This window comes from Microcaecilia unicolor, chromosome 6, assembly GCF_901765095.1.
Source record: "Microcaecilia unicolor chromosome 6, aMicUni1.1, whole genome shotgun sequence".
In the NCBI taxonomy this organism is placed as follows: Eukaryota; Metazoa; Chordata; class Amphibia; order Gymnophiona; family Siphonopidae; genus Microcaecilia; species Microcaecilia unicolor.
In genome coordinates, this window is record NC_044036.1 from 90,182,376 (window position 1) to 90,200,074 (window position 17,699).

At 47.6% G+C, this 17,699-nt stretch overlaps 1 protein-coding gene across 3 annotated transcripts in view; it reads left to right on the forward strand.

The window, feature by feature from the left end:
- Positions 1–17,699, forward strand: part of RALGPS2 (Ral GEF with PH domain and SH3 binding motif 2) — a 677,704-nt gene that overhangs the window by 46,121 nt on the left and 613,884 nt on the right. For all 3 annotated transcript variants that reach the window (XM_030206437.1, XM_030206439.1, XM_030206438.1), the window contains exon 2: positions 15,490–15,634. In XM_030206437.1, the coding sequence (XP_030062297.1) occupies positions 15,584–15,634 (51 nt within the window). In that variant the 5' untranslated portion in view covers positions 15,490–15,583. The remainder of the gene's footprint in view (positions 1–15,489; positions 15,635–17,699) is intronic.

Below are 17,699 nucleotides of genomic sequence, written 5' to 3' on the forward strand. Positions count from 1 at the left end.
GCACAGCCCCTTAGAGCGTCTCCGCTGTCTCTCCTGGGCCGCCCGGTCAACCTGCATAGGTTCAGACCCATCGGGCACACCCAGCGACGGGGAAGCAGGGCTCTTGTGCGAGCTCCTCGAGTTAGCCCCTGCAACCTGCTGACCAGCGCGACGTTCACAGGCCCGCTCCCTGAACCGGATGTCCACCTGGGTACAGAGACGGATGAGGTCATTCAGATCTGAGGGCAGCTCCCGGCCTGTGAGTTCGTCCTTAATGTTGGCCGAGACACCATGCCAAAATACCGCAGTCAGGCTTGGGTTATCCCAACCTAGCTCTGCGGCCAAAGTCCGAAACTGGATAGCGTACTCACCCAGAGAGAGTTGCCCCTGATGTAGGTTCAACAGCTGAGTCGCCGCCGAGGAGGGCTTCCCGGGTTCCTCAAAGATGAGCCGAAATTGTTTCAAAAACTCTGCCAAATTATCCAGGAGGGGATCCTTCTTCTCCCATAAGGGCGAGGCCCAGGCCAGAGCGGGGCCTGCCAGTAGAGAGATAATATAAGCCACCTTCGCCCGATCCGAAGGAAAATCCCGGGCCTGCAACTCGAAGACAATTTGGCATTGATTGAGGAACCCCCGGCAGGTCTTACTGTCGCCCTCGTACCTCGGGGGCGTAGCCACCCGAATCCCTCGGCCACATGCGTGGGAACTAGGCGGAGTAGCTGCTGGCGGGACCTCCGCAGCCCCCGTGACAGTCAGCGAGTCTACCCGTTGAGACAGTGCCTTCACGACTCCCGATACCTGTTGTAGCTGAGCATGCAATTGCTGGAGCAGCTGCATGGGGGATGGACCGGTCGAGCTCATGGCTTTTGCGTTCTGTAATCCGTTGGGTTGGTCGTGAGCCCTTGGGCCCTGGCCGAGGCCAGCAGGGCGCCGACCCAGGCCAAGGGGAGACCGACCCACCACTGCACACCCCAGCTACACAATACCCCCTAAGCTACCCCTCCCCCCAGTCCCTCAGGAAGAAGGGAAATAGGCATACAGGCGGGCCTCGCGGCCGAACCGGAACCCACGCAGACAGAGCCACTCGTGCGAGCCTCACGGCTGAACTGGAACCCAATCACACACAGGGAGGGGTGAAAGAACCCAGAGGGCCCCAAGATGCCAGACACGCGCTGAACACCAGCAATAGGGCAGAGGGGGAAACAAAGGACCAGAGCGGGCCACGCCCACGCAGGGGACTAGCGCAGGACAGGGGAACTAACACAGCAACCCCCTCCCCACCAGGGTAGGAGCCCCAGGCAGAAGCCAGAGGAACCAAACACAAAGGAAGGCAGAAAGCCTTTGCCTCAACCCACTGTAGACAGAGGCACACAGAACATAAAGGGTTAAGCTTGTAGAGCCAGCAGAGAGAGAGTGCCATAAATCAACAAACAATCAGAGAGAAGGCTTCCCCTCCGGAGAGGGAGTGGGGCCCATCCAAACAAACACACTGGCAGAGGCAGGAATACAATACACACAGTACACAAAGGGTTAAACTCACTGAGCCAGCAGGCCAGGACACTGGGAAGAGAAATCCTTAAAACAAACAAACAAAGGAGAACCCTCTCACTCAGCCCAGAGCCCCAGAGGCTGAGCAATGCCCAGCCCCCACTAAACAAACGAGCAGCTGACCCTGATTACAGAGCTACGCACACACACGCACACACAGCAGCAGCTAACCCAGAGGGAAGGAAAAGAATACTCTAAATCAACACAGATCCCTGTCAGAACCTAGAGCACGTTCTGAGAGAAACCTATCAGGCTTTCCTGTTACCACCAGATAAGTAACGCAAAAGCAGAGAAACTCTTCAGCTGCAGGCTAAAGTACTATCCCCTGACGTCAGCACAACCCCTGGCAGCCAATCAGAAGAGACGTCCCCCCTCCCCCTCAGCCAAACCGGCAGAATCATAACAGTAACACTGCTTTGGAAGCTTCAAATACTGAGAGACAGGTGGAGCTAGCTGGCCAAGAGGCACTATGGTTTTTCAGTGCTCTCTATCTCCCCCTGCTGGTAGGTGGACACAACCCATTCGTAATGGATTCATCTGCTATGACTAAAGGAAAAAAAAAATTACCAAGGTAAGAACCTAATTTTCCTATTCTGGTGGGTTAAAGGAAATACAGGTGTCTTGATTTAATTATCTAAAATTAAAGAGGAAAAGACCTCATCAAGACCTTATCAACAATGTTGTGGCTCAAAACCACATATCTATGTGATCGGTCAAAAAATTCATCATAGGTCTTAAAAACCTCCTTAATGGTGGTGTGGTAGGAAAAATTTGTACTCTTTAATTCAAATCAAAAACTTCTACCAACAATCAAATAAAGACCAATAAAGTTAGTACTTATTAGCTTTAAGTTGCACAGCAAAATGACTTTGCTGCTCTTCTCATGGGATTATTGAAAATTCCATACTGCATCTGAATAATTAGTTTCTGTAGGCAAAAGTCCCTTCAGGGATCCGTTTCGCAAAGGCTTCTTCCGGAGATCTTGCCAATCTCATGGACAACTGTTGCTGTGCTGTGCTAGTGGCCTGATTGAACAGCGAGCTATTTTGCTGTGCGGCTTAAAGCTAAGTACTAACTTTATTGGTCTTTATTTGATGGTTGGTAAAAGTTTTTGATTTGAATTAAAGAGCCACAACATTGTTGATAAGGTCTTGATGAGGTCTTTTCCTCATTTTTAGATAAATCAAGACACCTGTATTTCCTGTAAACCACCAGAATAGGTATTCAGAAATGGAGCTTGACATACTGATTCAACTGGGATATAGGACGGTAAGAGCCAATTAGTTCAGCATCCTTCTTTGATTTTGAAACAGCTGGGGGAGTAATTTATATGGCTTGGCTGCTAGTACCAATGCCAGTACCTTGACATCCTGATTCAACAGGGATATAGGACAGTAAGAACCAACTAATTCAGCATCCTTCCTTGGTTTTGGTTACACAGTTGTATAATGGTGGTTAAGGGCCCATGTCCTGCGTTTCCTGTATAGAATCTCACATTTGTATAAAGGGTTGCACAGTTGGAGAATTTTATGAAATTTGGAACTTGGACATTCGGGCCCTGGGGCCTTGGCCATTTTAAGTTACTTGATGACATCTTGGACCCCTCGACTCATGAAGGGGGAATTAAGTGAGCATAGTTGCTCCTCAGATATCTCTGGCAAGTTTGTTTGGAAAAAAGCCACACAAGCTACCTCATCAAAAGTCCCCTTTGCATAAAGGAATTTATAAAAGCTGACAAACACTTGCTGAATATTCCGTTGCTTAGCGTGAACTTGACCATTGGCCTGGCCCCCCCCATCTTGCCTATATAAATTTTGACTGATCTTTGCTTGAGCAGGAACCCCAACAGCTTCCCTGTCTGTGCCATCTGTGAAGACAATTTTGGGGCTCTTTGAGCCAGTAGCTTTTGCAACTGTTGCTTTATGGAAAATATTCCTGTCAGGTTTGGTCAGTAGTAGAGGCAATAAATGCCTTCTTTGTAACCCACAATGTTTTACCAGCTCAGTAATGGCATGCTTCCTTTTTTTGGTGACTTCTGCTGTATAAGCACTTATTTTGCTCCCAAGAACTGCTTGTGCTGCTCCTCAGTGTGTCCTAAATCAAGATCTTTCATATTGTGTTCTGCTTCGTAATTTTGCCAGGCCTGGCGGAGGTACACACAAAATTCATCTTTTAAATAGAGGCTAGAGTTTATATGCCATCTGGGTGCTCTCCCAGAAGAACTCATCTGGAAAAATACTCTGACTGCTGAATGATCAGTCAAAGGTGCTGAACCTATATAGGCATTTACAGCATTTTCAAACAGGGATTGAGAGATTAAAGCATAATTGAGACGAGCGTGAACACCATGTGGCTGGGAATAGAAAGTGTAATCCAGTTCATCAATGTGTAGCAGGCTCCACGTGTTTAGTATTCTCAAATTTATTGATAGAAGTTCACCCCCTTCCCTCCTGATCCCTAGCCAACTTTTTGGCAGGGCTACACAAGTGGTTCACTTGTGCAGTTGAAGTGTCCTCCCAACAACCAGTTTATAGTCTTTGAATGGGTTGAGTTGGACTACTAATTGTACAGAGAATTTTTGAGTAAATATTGTGTGCATAAACTCTATAAAGGACCAAGCGTGTCCCCTGCATCTCCCCTGCTATTAATACAAATCTTGTGTATCAGCTTTGTAATTGGAATACTGGCTAGTTCAGGCTGCACCACTTCTTATACTAGTGATGTCACTGGAAAGCAAGGTCTCTGCTTTTTATCTGCTGGTCTGGACTGGTCTAGTGGAGGAGTAGCCTATTGGTTAGTGCAGTGGGCTTTGATCCTGGCAACCTGGGTTCAGTTCCCACTGCAGCTCCTTGTGACCTTGGGTAAGTTACTTAACCCTCCATTACCCCAGGTACAAACAAACAAAACAAAAACAAACAAAACCCCCCAACTTAGATTATGAGCCCTCTCGGGACAGAGAAAGTACCTGCATACAATGTGTACAGTGCTGTGTATGTCTAGTAACGCTATAGAAATGAGTAGTAGTAGTAGAAGAATCAAGGAAAGGAAATTAGCAGGTAAGAACAAATTTCACCTTACCTTGATATTAGTTGTTTCAGCTTTATACTGTACTTTACCCTGTAACTTTGTCTAATATCCATCCAATGGTATATTAAGTATGCTGATGTTTGGTGAATGACTGTGGCTTTGGAAAGACATTCTGATGATGTTTAATATGGATTGAAGAGATTGCATTGCTTTGATAAATGTAGTTGTCATGCTTTGTGCACTCCTTTAACGCTAGAGGGTACTCTTGTCCCTTGTATGAAAGGTTTTATGCCTGTAGCCTAGAAGGTCTCACAAATTGAAGAAATAGAAATTCCAAAGAAAGAGTGTTTAGTTTTATAAGGTTTCACTACAAAGTAATATATATTGAATAAACATTTCCTTTTTATTAGAATAGCATTGTAAGAATAATAATCATATATGGTTATAAAACCTGTAATGTTGTTGAATGAGATGTAATCCAAAATAGTGCAAGATTTGCAGTCCATAGATTAGTCGCTAATCAAAACAGTTTATGTAGTGAACTTCAAAGTTAACTGTATAACGTTTTTGAAATTTAGAGCCAGAGAATGAATAACTTTTGTCTGGGCATCATGATATCAGGCAAAAGTTATCAACTTAAATGGATTCAGCAGTTAAGGCATTCTGGGGGTTGAGACTTAAACTTAACCAGATGGAAGAAAAGTTTAGCTGCTGTCCATTTAAATTTAGGACCGCATATTCAAAAGCAGAGAGAGCATGTCTGAAAATCCACATAAAAGTAAACATTGGGCATTTTTATATAAAGGCTGCCATACTGAATGTTGATGTTTGTGTTTTTAATAATCTTTTACATGTCCATAATTATTTCAATGCCAAATAAAATGTTAAATGATTTTGTTCTAGACACAAATTATTGTGTAGACCAGTGGTTCCCAAACCTGGTCCTGGGGGCGCTCCAGCCACTCAGGTGTTTAGGATATCCACAATGAGTATTCATGAGAGAGATCTGCATATACTCCCTCCACCTCATGCAAATCGATCTCATGAATATTCATTGTGGATATCCTGAAATCCTGACTGGCTGGGGTGCTGTTATGATTGGGGTCTGAACCCCTCTCAAACTTACCTCTTTCCTGGGGGTCAGCTTCTTAGCTGGCTTCTGTTTCTTTTCTCTGTCCTTTCTGAGCAGGCTCTGTCTCTCTGTGCTGGCAGCTTCCAGCAGCATGGCTCTAATTGTTTCACTACACTGCACCTGTGGGTATGTTGCCTGAGTTGCTCTACCTCTCTTTGGGTGTACTGGCTTCAAGTGTTTCACAGTTTTGCATTGGTGTGGGTTGGGCCTCTCTGGGTCAGTGTGCTTTTGCCTAGGTCTAGGGAGTGTGACATCATCAGGGAGGGCCTTGATAAGGAAGTGGTGATGTTTCCTTCAGGGCCTTTGCAACAGTTGTGTTTGCTTTAGGTAGGGTGGTGCAGTGTGCACTTCTGACATTGTGTCTAGGGTCCCTGCTTGCTTTTGCTAAGGTCCAGGTTAGTGTTAGTGCAGTGTGCACTGGTGTCTATGTGTTTAGCTTTCCTGCTTTTCCCTCTTGGTTTTGGAAGCATTGCTATGTGTAGGGCTTTGGAAGCTCTGTTGCTATTAGAAGTACTCCTGGGTTTGGTGTTGTTAGGAACACTGCAGAGTTTGCTGTTAGAAGTACTTCTGGTGTTTGTGCTATTGGGAGCATTGCAGTCTTTGCTGTTGGTGTTTGGTGATTTAGAATCACTTTTGGCTTATGTGTTAGCTTCACTGCTTTTTCCTTGTGGCTCCCCTGTCTTCCCTTTTAGTGCTAGGAGCTCTTCTGGTTGCTTGCCAGAGTAGTGCTTAGGAAGCATTTTGTTAGTTGTATCTAGCTTGCTAGAGCAGTGCTTAGGTAGCTGGTTAGTTCTGTGTTTAGCTTATTAGTGTAAAGCTCTGCTTGTAGCTTGGTGCTTAGTAGCACCTGTGTTAGCTTTGTGTTTAGTTCCCTGCTCTGTTAGTCTAGGGCTGAGGAAGTCCCTTTCTTGAGCAGGGATTAGGAGCTCCTGTTTAGTATAGGGCTTAGGAAGTCCTTTTGTCAGTTTACGGTTAGGAACACTCCTGCTGGTTTAGGGCTTGGGAGCACGTAGATCAGTTTAGGGTTAGGAGCACTTCTGTTTCCAGTCCTGGTCCCTATGTCATCCGGTATCCAGTCAGTCCTGTCGGCTACTCGAACCCAGGAGCTCAACTCTTGGGGGGCTTAGTAGCTAAGTACAGGTGAAGCTGTTGGACCAGTCCAGTGTGCTCCAGTCCCGTGTTCCGGTCCGGTGTGTGTTCCAGTCCTGTGTCCTCCAGTCCGGGGGATTCCAGTCCATGTGTTCCGGTTCGCTGGGCAGTGCCTGCAGTCCCTGCCGGTGTGCTTACCCAGTGTTGGTTGGTGGGTTTTGCCTGCTGCTGTTGCTCCTCGTCAGCAGCCCAAGGGCTCACGTTTGCTCCAGAGCCCGGTCCCGCGGGCTCTGAACCTGAGAACCTGACAGGTGCCTCCAGGGCTAGGCTTGGGAATCACTGGTGTAGACCCTCCGAATCAAAATTATTTAACCTGCTAATAAAATTTTTAAAAGTGCTTGTAAGTTAAATCTAGCTACCTTTTTATGTCAAGAAGGTTGTCTTTAAAAAAAATGTAGGTAAGGAATTTGTCATATGATCAGTGTCTTGACTGACTTACAGGCTTATTTTTGAAAGAGAAGGACACCCATCTTTCGACACAAATTGGAAGATGGGTGTCCTTCTCACAGGGTCGCCCAAATCGGCATAATCGAAAGCCGATTTTGGGCGTGCCCAACTGCTTTCCGTTGCGGGGACGACCAAAGTTTACGGGGGCGTGTCGGAGGCGTAGCGAAGGCGGAACTTGGGTGTGCCTAACACATGGGCGTCCTCGACCCATAAAGGAAAAAAAAAGGCATCCCTGATGAGCATTTGGACGACTTTACCTGGTCCTGTTTTTCTTACGATCAAGGCACAAAAAGGTGCCTGAACTGACCAGATGACCACCGGAGAGAATCTGGGATCACCGCCCCTTACTCCCCCAGGGGTCATTAACCCCCTCCCACCCTCAAAAAAACAACTTTAAAAATATTTTGTGCCAGCCTCTATGCCGGCCTCAAATGTTATACTCGGGTCTATCGCAGCAATATGCAGGTCCCTGGAGCAGTTTTAGTGGGTGCAGTGCCCTTCAGGCAGGCAGACCCAGGTCCATCCCCCTACCTGTTACACTTGTGGTGGTAAATGTGAGCCCTCCAAAACCCACTAGAAACCCAATGTACCCACATCTGTGTTTCCTCCTTCACCTGTAAGGGCTATGGTAGTGGTGTACAGTTGTGGGTTTTGGGGGGCTCAGCACACACGGTAAGGGAGCTATCTACCTGGGAGCAATTTGTGAAGTCCACTGCAGTGCATCCTAAGGTGCTCGGTTGGTGTCCTGGCATGTCAGGGGGCCCAGTGCACTACGAATGCTGGCTACTCCCACGACCAAAGGGCTTGCATTTGGTCGTTTCTGAGATGGGCGTCCTTAGTTTCCATTATTGCCGAAAATCAGAAACAACCAAGTCTAGGGACGACCATCTCTAGGGACGACCTAAATGTCAAGATTTGGGCGTCCCCGACTGTATTATCAAAACGAAAGATGGACGCCCATCTTTCGATTAATACGGGATTACCCACCCCTTCGCCGGGATGTTTTGCTTGGACGTCCTCAGCAAAACTTTCGATTAGGCCCCTCTTAGTAATCTGTATCTGAATGGGAAATCCAAGTTAATTGTTAATTAAAATTGCATTCCTTTGCATCAGTCGTTTTATCCCCTCCTACCAGCAGATGGAGTTAGAGAAAAAAATGATCTCTTACCAGTGATCTCAGTGGTATAAGGTCTGGTGCTCAGTATAGCACCCCGCTCTGCTGGCTATAGCCGTACAGTTAAGTTTAACCGCCACTCCTAGGTTCTCTGGTGCCAGACTGGGCCAGGTCAAGTGTAGCACTCAACTCTGCTGCCCTCCACTAATGCTTCTTAGCATCCACTGGTTGAGGTGTTGGCTTGGTCCTGCTGGGCCTTGCCAGAGCTGTTTGTGTCCCCCATCACCCTCCCCTCCTTGCCTGTATGCTCTGTTTGGATGTTATACCCTTTGGCTCCCCTGCAGCTTCCAGGCAGTTTCATTAGTTCTCCGAGGAGAAGCAGGCCATATCATCTCGCAACTGGGTGACCTCATCTATTTAAAGGGGTAACTTCTGTTAGTGGAATATTTCCTGGAAGCCAGCAAAACCCTAGAGACACCCTCTGGCAGGTTCAAGGAGACAAATTCTATGTTCTTAAAATCCAGGTTGTGAGAGCCAGGGACTGGAGATTGGGATGTAGAAGAGACTCTGAGCTCCATGGTTCTTTGGAGTGGAGGAGTGGCCTAGTGGTTAGGGTGGTGGACTTTGGTCCTGGGGAACTGAGGAACTGAGTTTGATTCCCACTTCAGGCACAGGTAGCTCCTTGTGACTCTGGGCAAGTCACTTAACCCTCCATTGCCCCATGTAAGCCGCATTGAGCCTGCCATGAGTGGGAAAGCGCGAGGTACAAATGTAACAAAAAAAAAAACCCAGCAGAAGAGGGAATTGCACCTTTCTCGGCCAGAATGGTGTAATGAGGATCATAGATCTCTTGTCTTGCTTGAGTTTCAGGAGCATCTTCCCTATCAGAGGAATGAGAGGATATGCATACAGAAGATCTATTCCTCTATGAAGGAGAAAGGTATTTGCCACTAGTCTGCCGTGTGATCTGGAGCAGTACTGAGGGACCTTTGTTGTTGAGATGAGTGGCAAAAAAATCCACCAAAGGGGTGCTCCAGTCTCGGAAGTTCTTTACTTTTACTTTACCAGGTGCTTATTTTGAAAGGTTCGAAGCGGATTGCAGAGTGTGAAGCCAATTAGAGCATTGGCATGTTGTTAGAGTAAAATAATACAAAAGATACATAGTAGAACTGAGTTAGATTAGCAAATAGGCGTAGATTCACTCCTTCTTCCTGCCCTGCCCAACAGGTCCAGCACCAGCTCTCCCAGCCTGGTAGCAGTACATGAGACTACTTGTGCAGTTGTATGACCTTGCTCAGCTGGGCTGCCAGACTGTTCTGTTTTTCCACCAGATATGTGGCCTGGAGCACCATGCTGCGACTGGTTTTGCTAATGGAGTGTGTAACTGTGGTAGACAATTTGGAGAGTCCACTTCTCTTGGAAAAACGTTAGCCTCTTCCCTACTGGCAGGTCATCCAGAATGGCTACTTGGATAGCAGCTACGCTCCTTTTGGAGCCAGTCAAATGCACATCCCCTTCTTTGACTGGGGAGCCAGCTGGGGCTTCAGAGTGCGCTGCTGCCGGAGCCAGGAGGGCTGGTGCTGGGCCTGTTGGGTGGGGCAGGTAGAAAGAGTGAACCTATGCCTATGAGAGCATTAGGTGCTCCTTTGAAGTCCATCCAAAATCCTCCAAGAGGAAGTGGTCAAAGAAGGAGGTTGCCAAGAGAGGGACAACAGAATATTTCTTAATGAGGTCTGCATCCGCATCCACCTCCACCTCCACCTTGTCCCGAAAAAGGTTATCTCCTCGGCACGGAACATCTGTCAGCCATGAGAATCTACACATCCTGATACCTAAGGCAGAGAGTCTGGACGCAATGTCAAAAGTATCAAATGTGCCCCTGGCTAGTTATGTCCTGAGTTCCTGCTGCGTAGCCAGCTGGCAAAGCTCTACAGCCTGTTCCAGTGGGCGTGTGTCCACAAAGTCTAGCACACTTTGCACCACGGAGTACAGGCTTGTGTAGAGCTGTTCGGCCCAGATGCAGGAGATGAGCATCAAGGCCTGAAACGTCTTTCTCTTAAAAGAATCTAGAGTCCTGGCCTCCCTGCTCGGTGGAGCTGAGGCATGAGTCCTGGACCTTCTGGCTCTCTTGGGAGCGGACTTGACCACCTTGGAGTAGTGTAGCAACTGGGCCTTCTCAAATATGGGAGCCTTTTGGATGCACTACATTGAATCCACTTTCTGAGGGACAACCTGCACAGAGAGCAGAATCTCCCAATTCTTCATCTGTGCCTCCTTGAGGATGATGTGGAGGGATATAGTCACTGCCTCCCTAGAAGGAGAGTCGTAGTTCAGAATGGTCAACAACTCTGCCCTAGGCTCATCCTCGTTCTCCAGCTTAAAGGGGATAGCAGCTGCCATCCTTTTTGACAAAACTGGTGAAGAGCTCCTCAGAAGGGGACTTCTCTTCTGTGGAGAAGAAGTATCTGACTATAAGAAGTCTGGTTCCTTGTCAGAATCCCATGACTGTCCATCTCAGACTCAAAGAACTCCTCCTGGGAGAAACGAGTCCCTCACTTACCTCTGTCTACTGGAGGATTGTCCAGGTCGGTCAGGGTTCTTTGGTACTGATCTGCCACCTGACAACCAGGGAAACTTTCTCCCCTACTGTTCAGCGGGATACCTCATGGGACAGTTCAGATTCTGATGCCCGCTGAGGCAGTGTGTCAGTGGCTGCTCCATAGATGAGATCTGGGCCTCCAAAGAGAACTGGTGCTGTGGCTGGCACGTGTCCTTGGTGCCAATGCATTCTGCTGCTGCGGCAAGTCTGCCATCTCCTCCCAGAACATGACCCAGAACTGGTCATTGTGGGCAGCCATCAGCAAAAACGAGGCTGGTGTGGTGACAGCCTATGAACCTTTTGGTGCTGAATTGGAAGCCTGAGCCTGGCTGGAAGGCAACTGCAGCATTGGCATCTCAAGAAAGGGAGAACACGCCTGTCGACACTGATGCTTTTCAAGTGTAGGCGACACTGATGCCCTAGCGCTCCCAGTACCATGTGTCGAGGGGGACTGATGCTTGCTCTTCTTGGGCTTGGCTCAGTGTCGAGCATTGGAGTCCTACATTATTGATGTGGATGACATTGAATCCTTTCGTTGCCTCGGTGTCGGGTCTGAGGCAGACTGGTTCCAGGTTCCTAATACAGCATCTGATGTCGAGGCAGGGGGAGACCTCCTTGATGCTGGTGCACGCCGTGTCAGAAAGAGCCACCTCAGGCATCAAGGATGATACTTCCAATGCTGACTTCGATGGACCAGACTTGGTTCCACAAAGTTTTTTTTAACGCTGGAACCACCTGGCTCTCTGGGTCCCTCTCTGCATGCACAAACAGAGGACACAGGTATGAGCGTTGTGATCTGGCCCCAAGCACTGAAGACAGCAGTTATGGGGATCAGTCTCAGAAATGACCCGATTACACTGAGAACAGCTCTTTAAACCATTAGGATCCTTCTGGACATGGAAGGAAAAACACCCGATGCCAAATCACATGGCCCAATAGTGAGGGTGAAAAAAAGGCCACTTGCCCCCAAAAACTTTGATGCAACTGGCCGGAGCTCGAGCCTAAGGGGCCCACAGAGCCGAAAAATGAAAGAAACCAAACAGGAGCACAAGAAAAAAAAGAAGGAAAGTCACCATGCAGGAAAGTCACCATGACAAAAGTGAAACTAAATGCACTGAGGAGAGATCAAAATCTCAACCTCTCTTCTTCTCGGAAAAATGAAGATTGCTGGTCCCATGTATGGGATGCTGGCAAAGACCTCTTAAAGACATGGCGCTGGGCAGCGTCTGCACCAGGCTCCATCAGATGATGTCACCCAGTTGTGAGAATAATTAGCTTGATCTGGAGTGCATTTTGGATTCACAGACCCCTTCAGACTTGGATTTGTAGCAGGATCCTCCTCAGAGAGAGGAGCCCTTGGTGCAGTCCCATGTGATCCTATTTTTTAGTTGAGAGGAGCTATCTTGCCTGATTGGGCTCCCTGAAATACACCTCTGTTGGAAGGGTTTGCGGGGCCACCTAAGCATGTTCTTAAATCTCTTTCTTGCATGATGGCAGAATGGGAGTCCCCGGATGGGACACTCAGTGGGGCTAAGGCCCTCAAGCATTATACTTTTGCCTCTGAGGAGGTGGAAAAATATTGGAAGTACCCTAATGTAGTTGTGCTTGTCTTGGTGGTCTCAAAAAAGACTGCTGTGCTGTTTCTAGGGGGTTCCTTCCTGAGGGAGCTGCATGAGAAGAGTGGAGCAGCAGCTTAAGCTGGGTTTCTCATCTGGAGGCAGTCTTCTGTGGGTGCTATGTGGCTAGTGTTGTGCCGTGTTGGTTGCGGAGCTGCCAGAGTGTACAGACGTTTCTTGCCTGGAGTAGGGCCCCATCCTTTTAGCTGATGTACTTGTGGTTTGTTTATCTGAACTCAGATGCAGCCTTGCTGGTGGCTTGCTGTTGGTTGTGGCTGTCCTATTGGTCTGCTGACGCACCCTCCTAAATGCTTCTCAGTCATCTTCTCTTCGAGGGTGGTTGCTGTTTGGGGAGGACCTGGAAAAGAGTGAAGGACATGGGTGAAGCTTGGCTTCTGTAGATCTCTGAACTTGGGCGGAAAGGTTCGCAGCAACCCTTGATGTCTGGTTTGACACAGGAGGGTGGGTCGGTTGCGGGTGACAGACGCTTGGCAGCTCCAGCCTCTGTTGCAGCAGGCCTTTTTGGCAGAACTCTTTTTGTGGTTCCAAGAGATCCGGAGACTCTGGTTCTGTTGGTGGGGCCGGAGCTTTCTGGGAGGCAGACTTTCTTTTCTATCACAAGTGGGGCCCACATCATTTCAGATCAGTGGGTTCTGGAGGTGGTCGAGAAGGGCTAGTCCCTTGAGCTGGATTGTCCCATTTCCGACTCCTTCATGATGTCTCCTTGTGGCTTGGAGCTAAAGCATCAAGCTGTCACTCTTACTTTACAGCTTCTAGTGTGTGTGTGTGTGGGGGGGGGGGGGGGGTAGTAGAACCATTTCCGGAAACAGAACAAGGCCTGGATCACTTTGTTTGTCTTGTGGTCCTAAAGTAGAGAGGCTCTCTTTGTCCTATTCTGATCTCAAGGGGGTCAATGTCTGCTTCTGGGTACAATATTTTTGTATGGAGACCTCTGGACCACGTTTGCCTCGGTATTCTTGACATCCTTGGACCTCAAGGAGGCTTATCTGCGTATTCCCTTTATGGAACATCTAAGCAGTACTTCAATTTTGGGCCCTTTCCTTTGGGCTAGCCACAGCATCCCAAACTTTTCCAAGGTAGTGGTTGTGGGGTCAGCATATTTAAGGCACCTAAACATATGGGTTCGTCCTTACTTGGACAGCTGGTTGGTTCAAGCCAGCTTGGAGGTGGAGGACATGTTTACTACCTTCCAGGTCACAGTCGTTTTAGAGAGTCAGGGCTCAATTTATTTATTTTTGTTGTATTTGTACCCCGCGCTTTCCCACTCATGGCAGGCTCAATGCGGCTTACATGGGGCAATGGAGGGTTAAGTGACTTGCCCAGAGTCACAAGGAGCTGCCTGTGCCGGGAATCGAACTCAGTTCCACAGTTCCCCAGGACCAAAGTCCACCACCTTAACCACTAGGCCACTCCTCCACTCCACTCAATGGTGAATCATGTCAATAGTCACCTTTCTTCCCAGGTCCTGGAGTACCTGGGGGTCTGCTTCGATGCTGGTGGGGAATAGTTTTCCACCCAGAGGTGTAGGCCCAGTAGCACAGTTTCTGTGAGCTGTTGGTTCCTAGGATTTGGGACTGTTTATAACTCTTGGGCTCTATGGCGACCTTGGAGGTTGTGCCTTGGTCATGAGCTTCTAGTTTTGTTTAGTACTATTAATGGAATACCCTGATCTTGAAACAGCAAGTGCAAAGTGCTGGCCTTCGTCAGTTTGGGGATGATCCTGATGGCAAGAGAAGGTTAGATAGCACTATATTTAAAACATTTTCGCTCACATGTGAAGTTTGTTGCACACTAATTGCTTGTAATATTGATTGAAAGGTGGAGAGGTTTTTCTTCCGATGATGAACAGTTTCAGCTCAGATGGTGTTTTTGCCTGGAGCTCTTTGAGACTTTTCTTCCCACCATTTGCTGTGTTGAAAAGTGCCTACTACTAAGATTTTTCTATCAAAATCGTATGCATTGTTTGAGGACAGTAGTTTTGACATATTTAAAGAGTTGGTTTGGTCAGACAGTTCTGTAGAATTTGTTTGGAGTTTAGAATCCCACTCCATCCTTCAAGCCCATTCATTGCTGTCCAGGCTGCACTTTCACATCAGGGAATTTTGTTGTTTAGTGGTATTGGTTCTGGTTACAAGTCCCTATTGACAGTTGCTTGTTGTTTTCGTTGAGTCTGGTAGCTAGGGATTCCTGTCTTTGGTAAACCAATGTCCTGCTTGTCCTCGGCGAAAGCAAAATTACTCACCTGTAGCAGGTGTTCTCCAAGGACAGCAGGTCACAGATTTACCATATCCCCTCCACCTTCTCTAGGAGTTGAATTTTCAATGCTTTTTATCCAACTGTGGGTCCCGCATGAGTCAGGCAGTCAGGAAGGCAGACATATATTTTATTTTTTTGTTACATTTGTACCCCGCGCTTTCCCACTCATGGCAGGCTCAATGCGGCTTACATATACAGGTACTTATTTGTACCTGGGGCAATGGAGGGTTAAGTGACTTGCCCAGAGTCACAAGGAGCTGCCTGTGCTTGAAGTGGGAATCGAACTCAGTTCCCCAGGACCAGAGTCCACCACTCTAACCACTATGTGTGACTGGGCCTGCCAAAAGCTTCTAGAAGATTTAGAGTCCTGGGCAGCGTTTGTCCTGGGACGCTGTCGGTGACATCACCTATCTACCCATCTGTGTCCTGCTGTCCTCGAAGAACAGCTGCAGCTACAGGTGAGTAACTCTGCTTTCCTGTTGCATAGGATAGACAACGTATTTGATTTCTAAGAATTTCTTATGCTTCCTACAGACAAAGACAAAGTATCCAAGTCCGAATTTGATTTGTTTTTACTCCTTTTTTTTTTTTTTTTTTGCAGCATAAATTAGCACCATGCTTCCATGAAGATGAGGTGATCGTATTCCATATGCCACTTTTAAATACAAAGTCTGACGACAAATGGTGTGGGAAGTATGGACCTCATGAATGGTCAGTCAAGCAGTACTATCCATGCTTCTTCAGAGGTAAGGATTACAAAGTAGATGACAGCAGATGTATAGTTCATCTATTCTTCCCGTTAATGTGGGCTACAGTGGTATCTGCCATTTTGTGTAGGTTACCCTCATCTATACCTTTTAGCTATTTTTTTTTATTTATACATTTTTATCTTCTAACATTCTATATAGAATGCTTTAAAAAATAAGAATATACATCTGAATAATAAAATAAATAATATATTGTAGAAAGCACATAACCTTTGAGAAAATACATTGTCCCACACAGGATCAGCAAAACCGTTCTTTTTATTAGAGCTTCATAATATATCTTATTGCGATAAGTCTCTCTTCTACCAAGTCTCTCTGAAGTATGATAATCCAATTGCTTACATTTATACCCATCTACACAGAATTCCTTAACATCAGCAAAACATCTTTTTTTAGAAGGCATAGTACAATGGAAAAACCTGTTATATAGTGTTCATCAACTACTTTTAATAATAGACTAACATTTATGACTTGTTCTCTTTAGTTAAACACATATGCTTTACCTTTCCAAAAGAAGACATCTATCACAAATACTGGTCAGTTTCAGACCTTCTGTAACCTCTCTTCCATAGCGTCCCCTCAGATCAATCCAGAGACTTGTGGGTTATGCCCCTCATCTAGCAGGCTAGATAGAGAGAACTCAGAAGTTTGCCTCAACTGAGCATGTGCAGCCTTTCCAACTTCAGTATTCTCTCTATCTAGCAGGTAGAAGGGAGCATATAGTGCAGCTCTGTGGAAAAGACTCCTATCCTGTTCCCTCGGGTGTGTTGAGATCTTTCTGGGGTTGAGGTGCTGTGGCACAGCTTGGGATACACCTGGTGGTGCTAGGTCCCTACTCTTCTCCCCCTGTCAGCCTGAAGAAAAGAATTGGCTGTTTAGTCTCCTGTCTCTTTAAAAAACAAACTCTAAAACTTTGAGCCTGACGGGCCCCCACAGCATTGTTGTTTCCTATTGCTGAGAAATTGCAGTTCAACTTGCTGGAACGTGAGTAACACTTGGGGGAAATCAGATAGAGCTTCGGTTATGTCTGTGCTGTCAGAGTCAGTGAAGCGATGCTTGCGTTGTGGATCGCGGAGGTCGGCGTCGGGGTCCTGTGAGGCTTGTTTAGGAAGCACAGGAAAGGCTATTCCGGAGTCAGAGGACGCGGGGTAACCGCTGAGGCATCGGGGGGGACCCGAAAAGAGTTTGGCGGGAAAACTTACCTCCGCATCGACGCGCGCCTTCGCCAGCGCCATTTTTTCTTTGGGGCCTTCGGAGCAAGGCAGTGCATTAGTGGGCTCTCCGGCAGTAGCGATGCCTGAAAACGGAACGGTATTGAGCCTAGATCCGGCGGTTTCGGGTGGTTGTTCCCCAGAATTTGTTCTTTTATTACATAACGCGTTTTTGCTCCGTTCCGGGAGCATGTGTCAGCCGCTGGCCATGTTGGATGGGCCTAGTTCCTCATGCCCGGATATTCCTCAGCAGCCTTCAAAAAGAGCCCGGGTATTGCTAGAGGAGGCAGGCGACGTTTCAAGTCACTCAGACTTCGAGAGGTCAGGGGACTCGGGGCCTGAGTCCATGGAAGAAGGTGAACTGCCCGCGGGGGGGGGGGGGGGATGACCCCACCGCGGCTAGATTGTTTAAGAAAGATGAACTTCATGGGCTTATAGGTCAGGTGTTAAAAGTGTTAAACTTATCGGCTTCTGATACCGCTATTCCGCTTGTGGTGAGCACGTCTATTATGTCAGGAACTAGAGCTCCGCCGAGGTGCATGAGGCGATGCACGTGCTCATCAGGGCGCAATAGGATTTTCCAGATGCTAGTCTTCGAGTGGCGCGGGCGATGGGCAAGCTTTGTCCTTTGCGACAGGAGGACGTAGATTCCTTGCGTTTGCCCGCTGTTGATTCTTTGATTTCAGCGGTAGCGAAAAAGACGGCTTTACCCATGGAGGGCGGTGCGGCGCTCAGGGACCCGCAGGAGAAAAAGCTCGAGGCGGCGGTTAAGTCCTCTTTTGAAGTGGCCGCCTTATGTTTGCAGGCCTCGGTTTGTGGGTCTTATGCGGCTA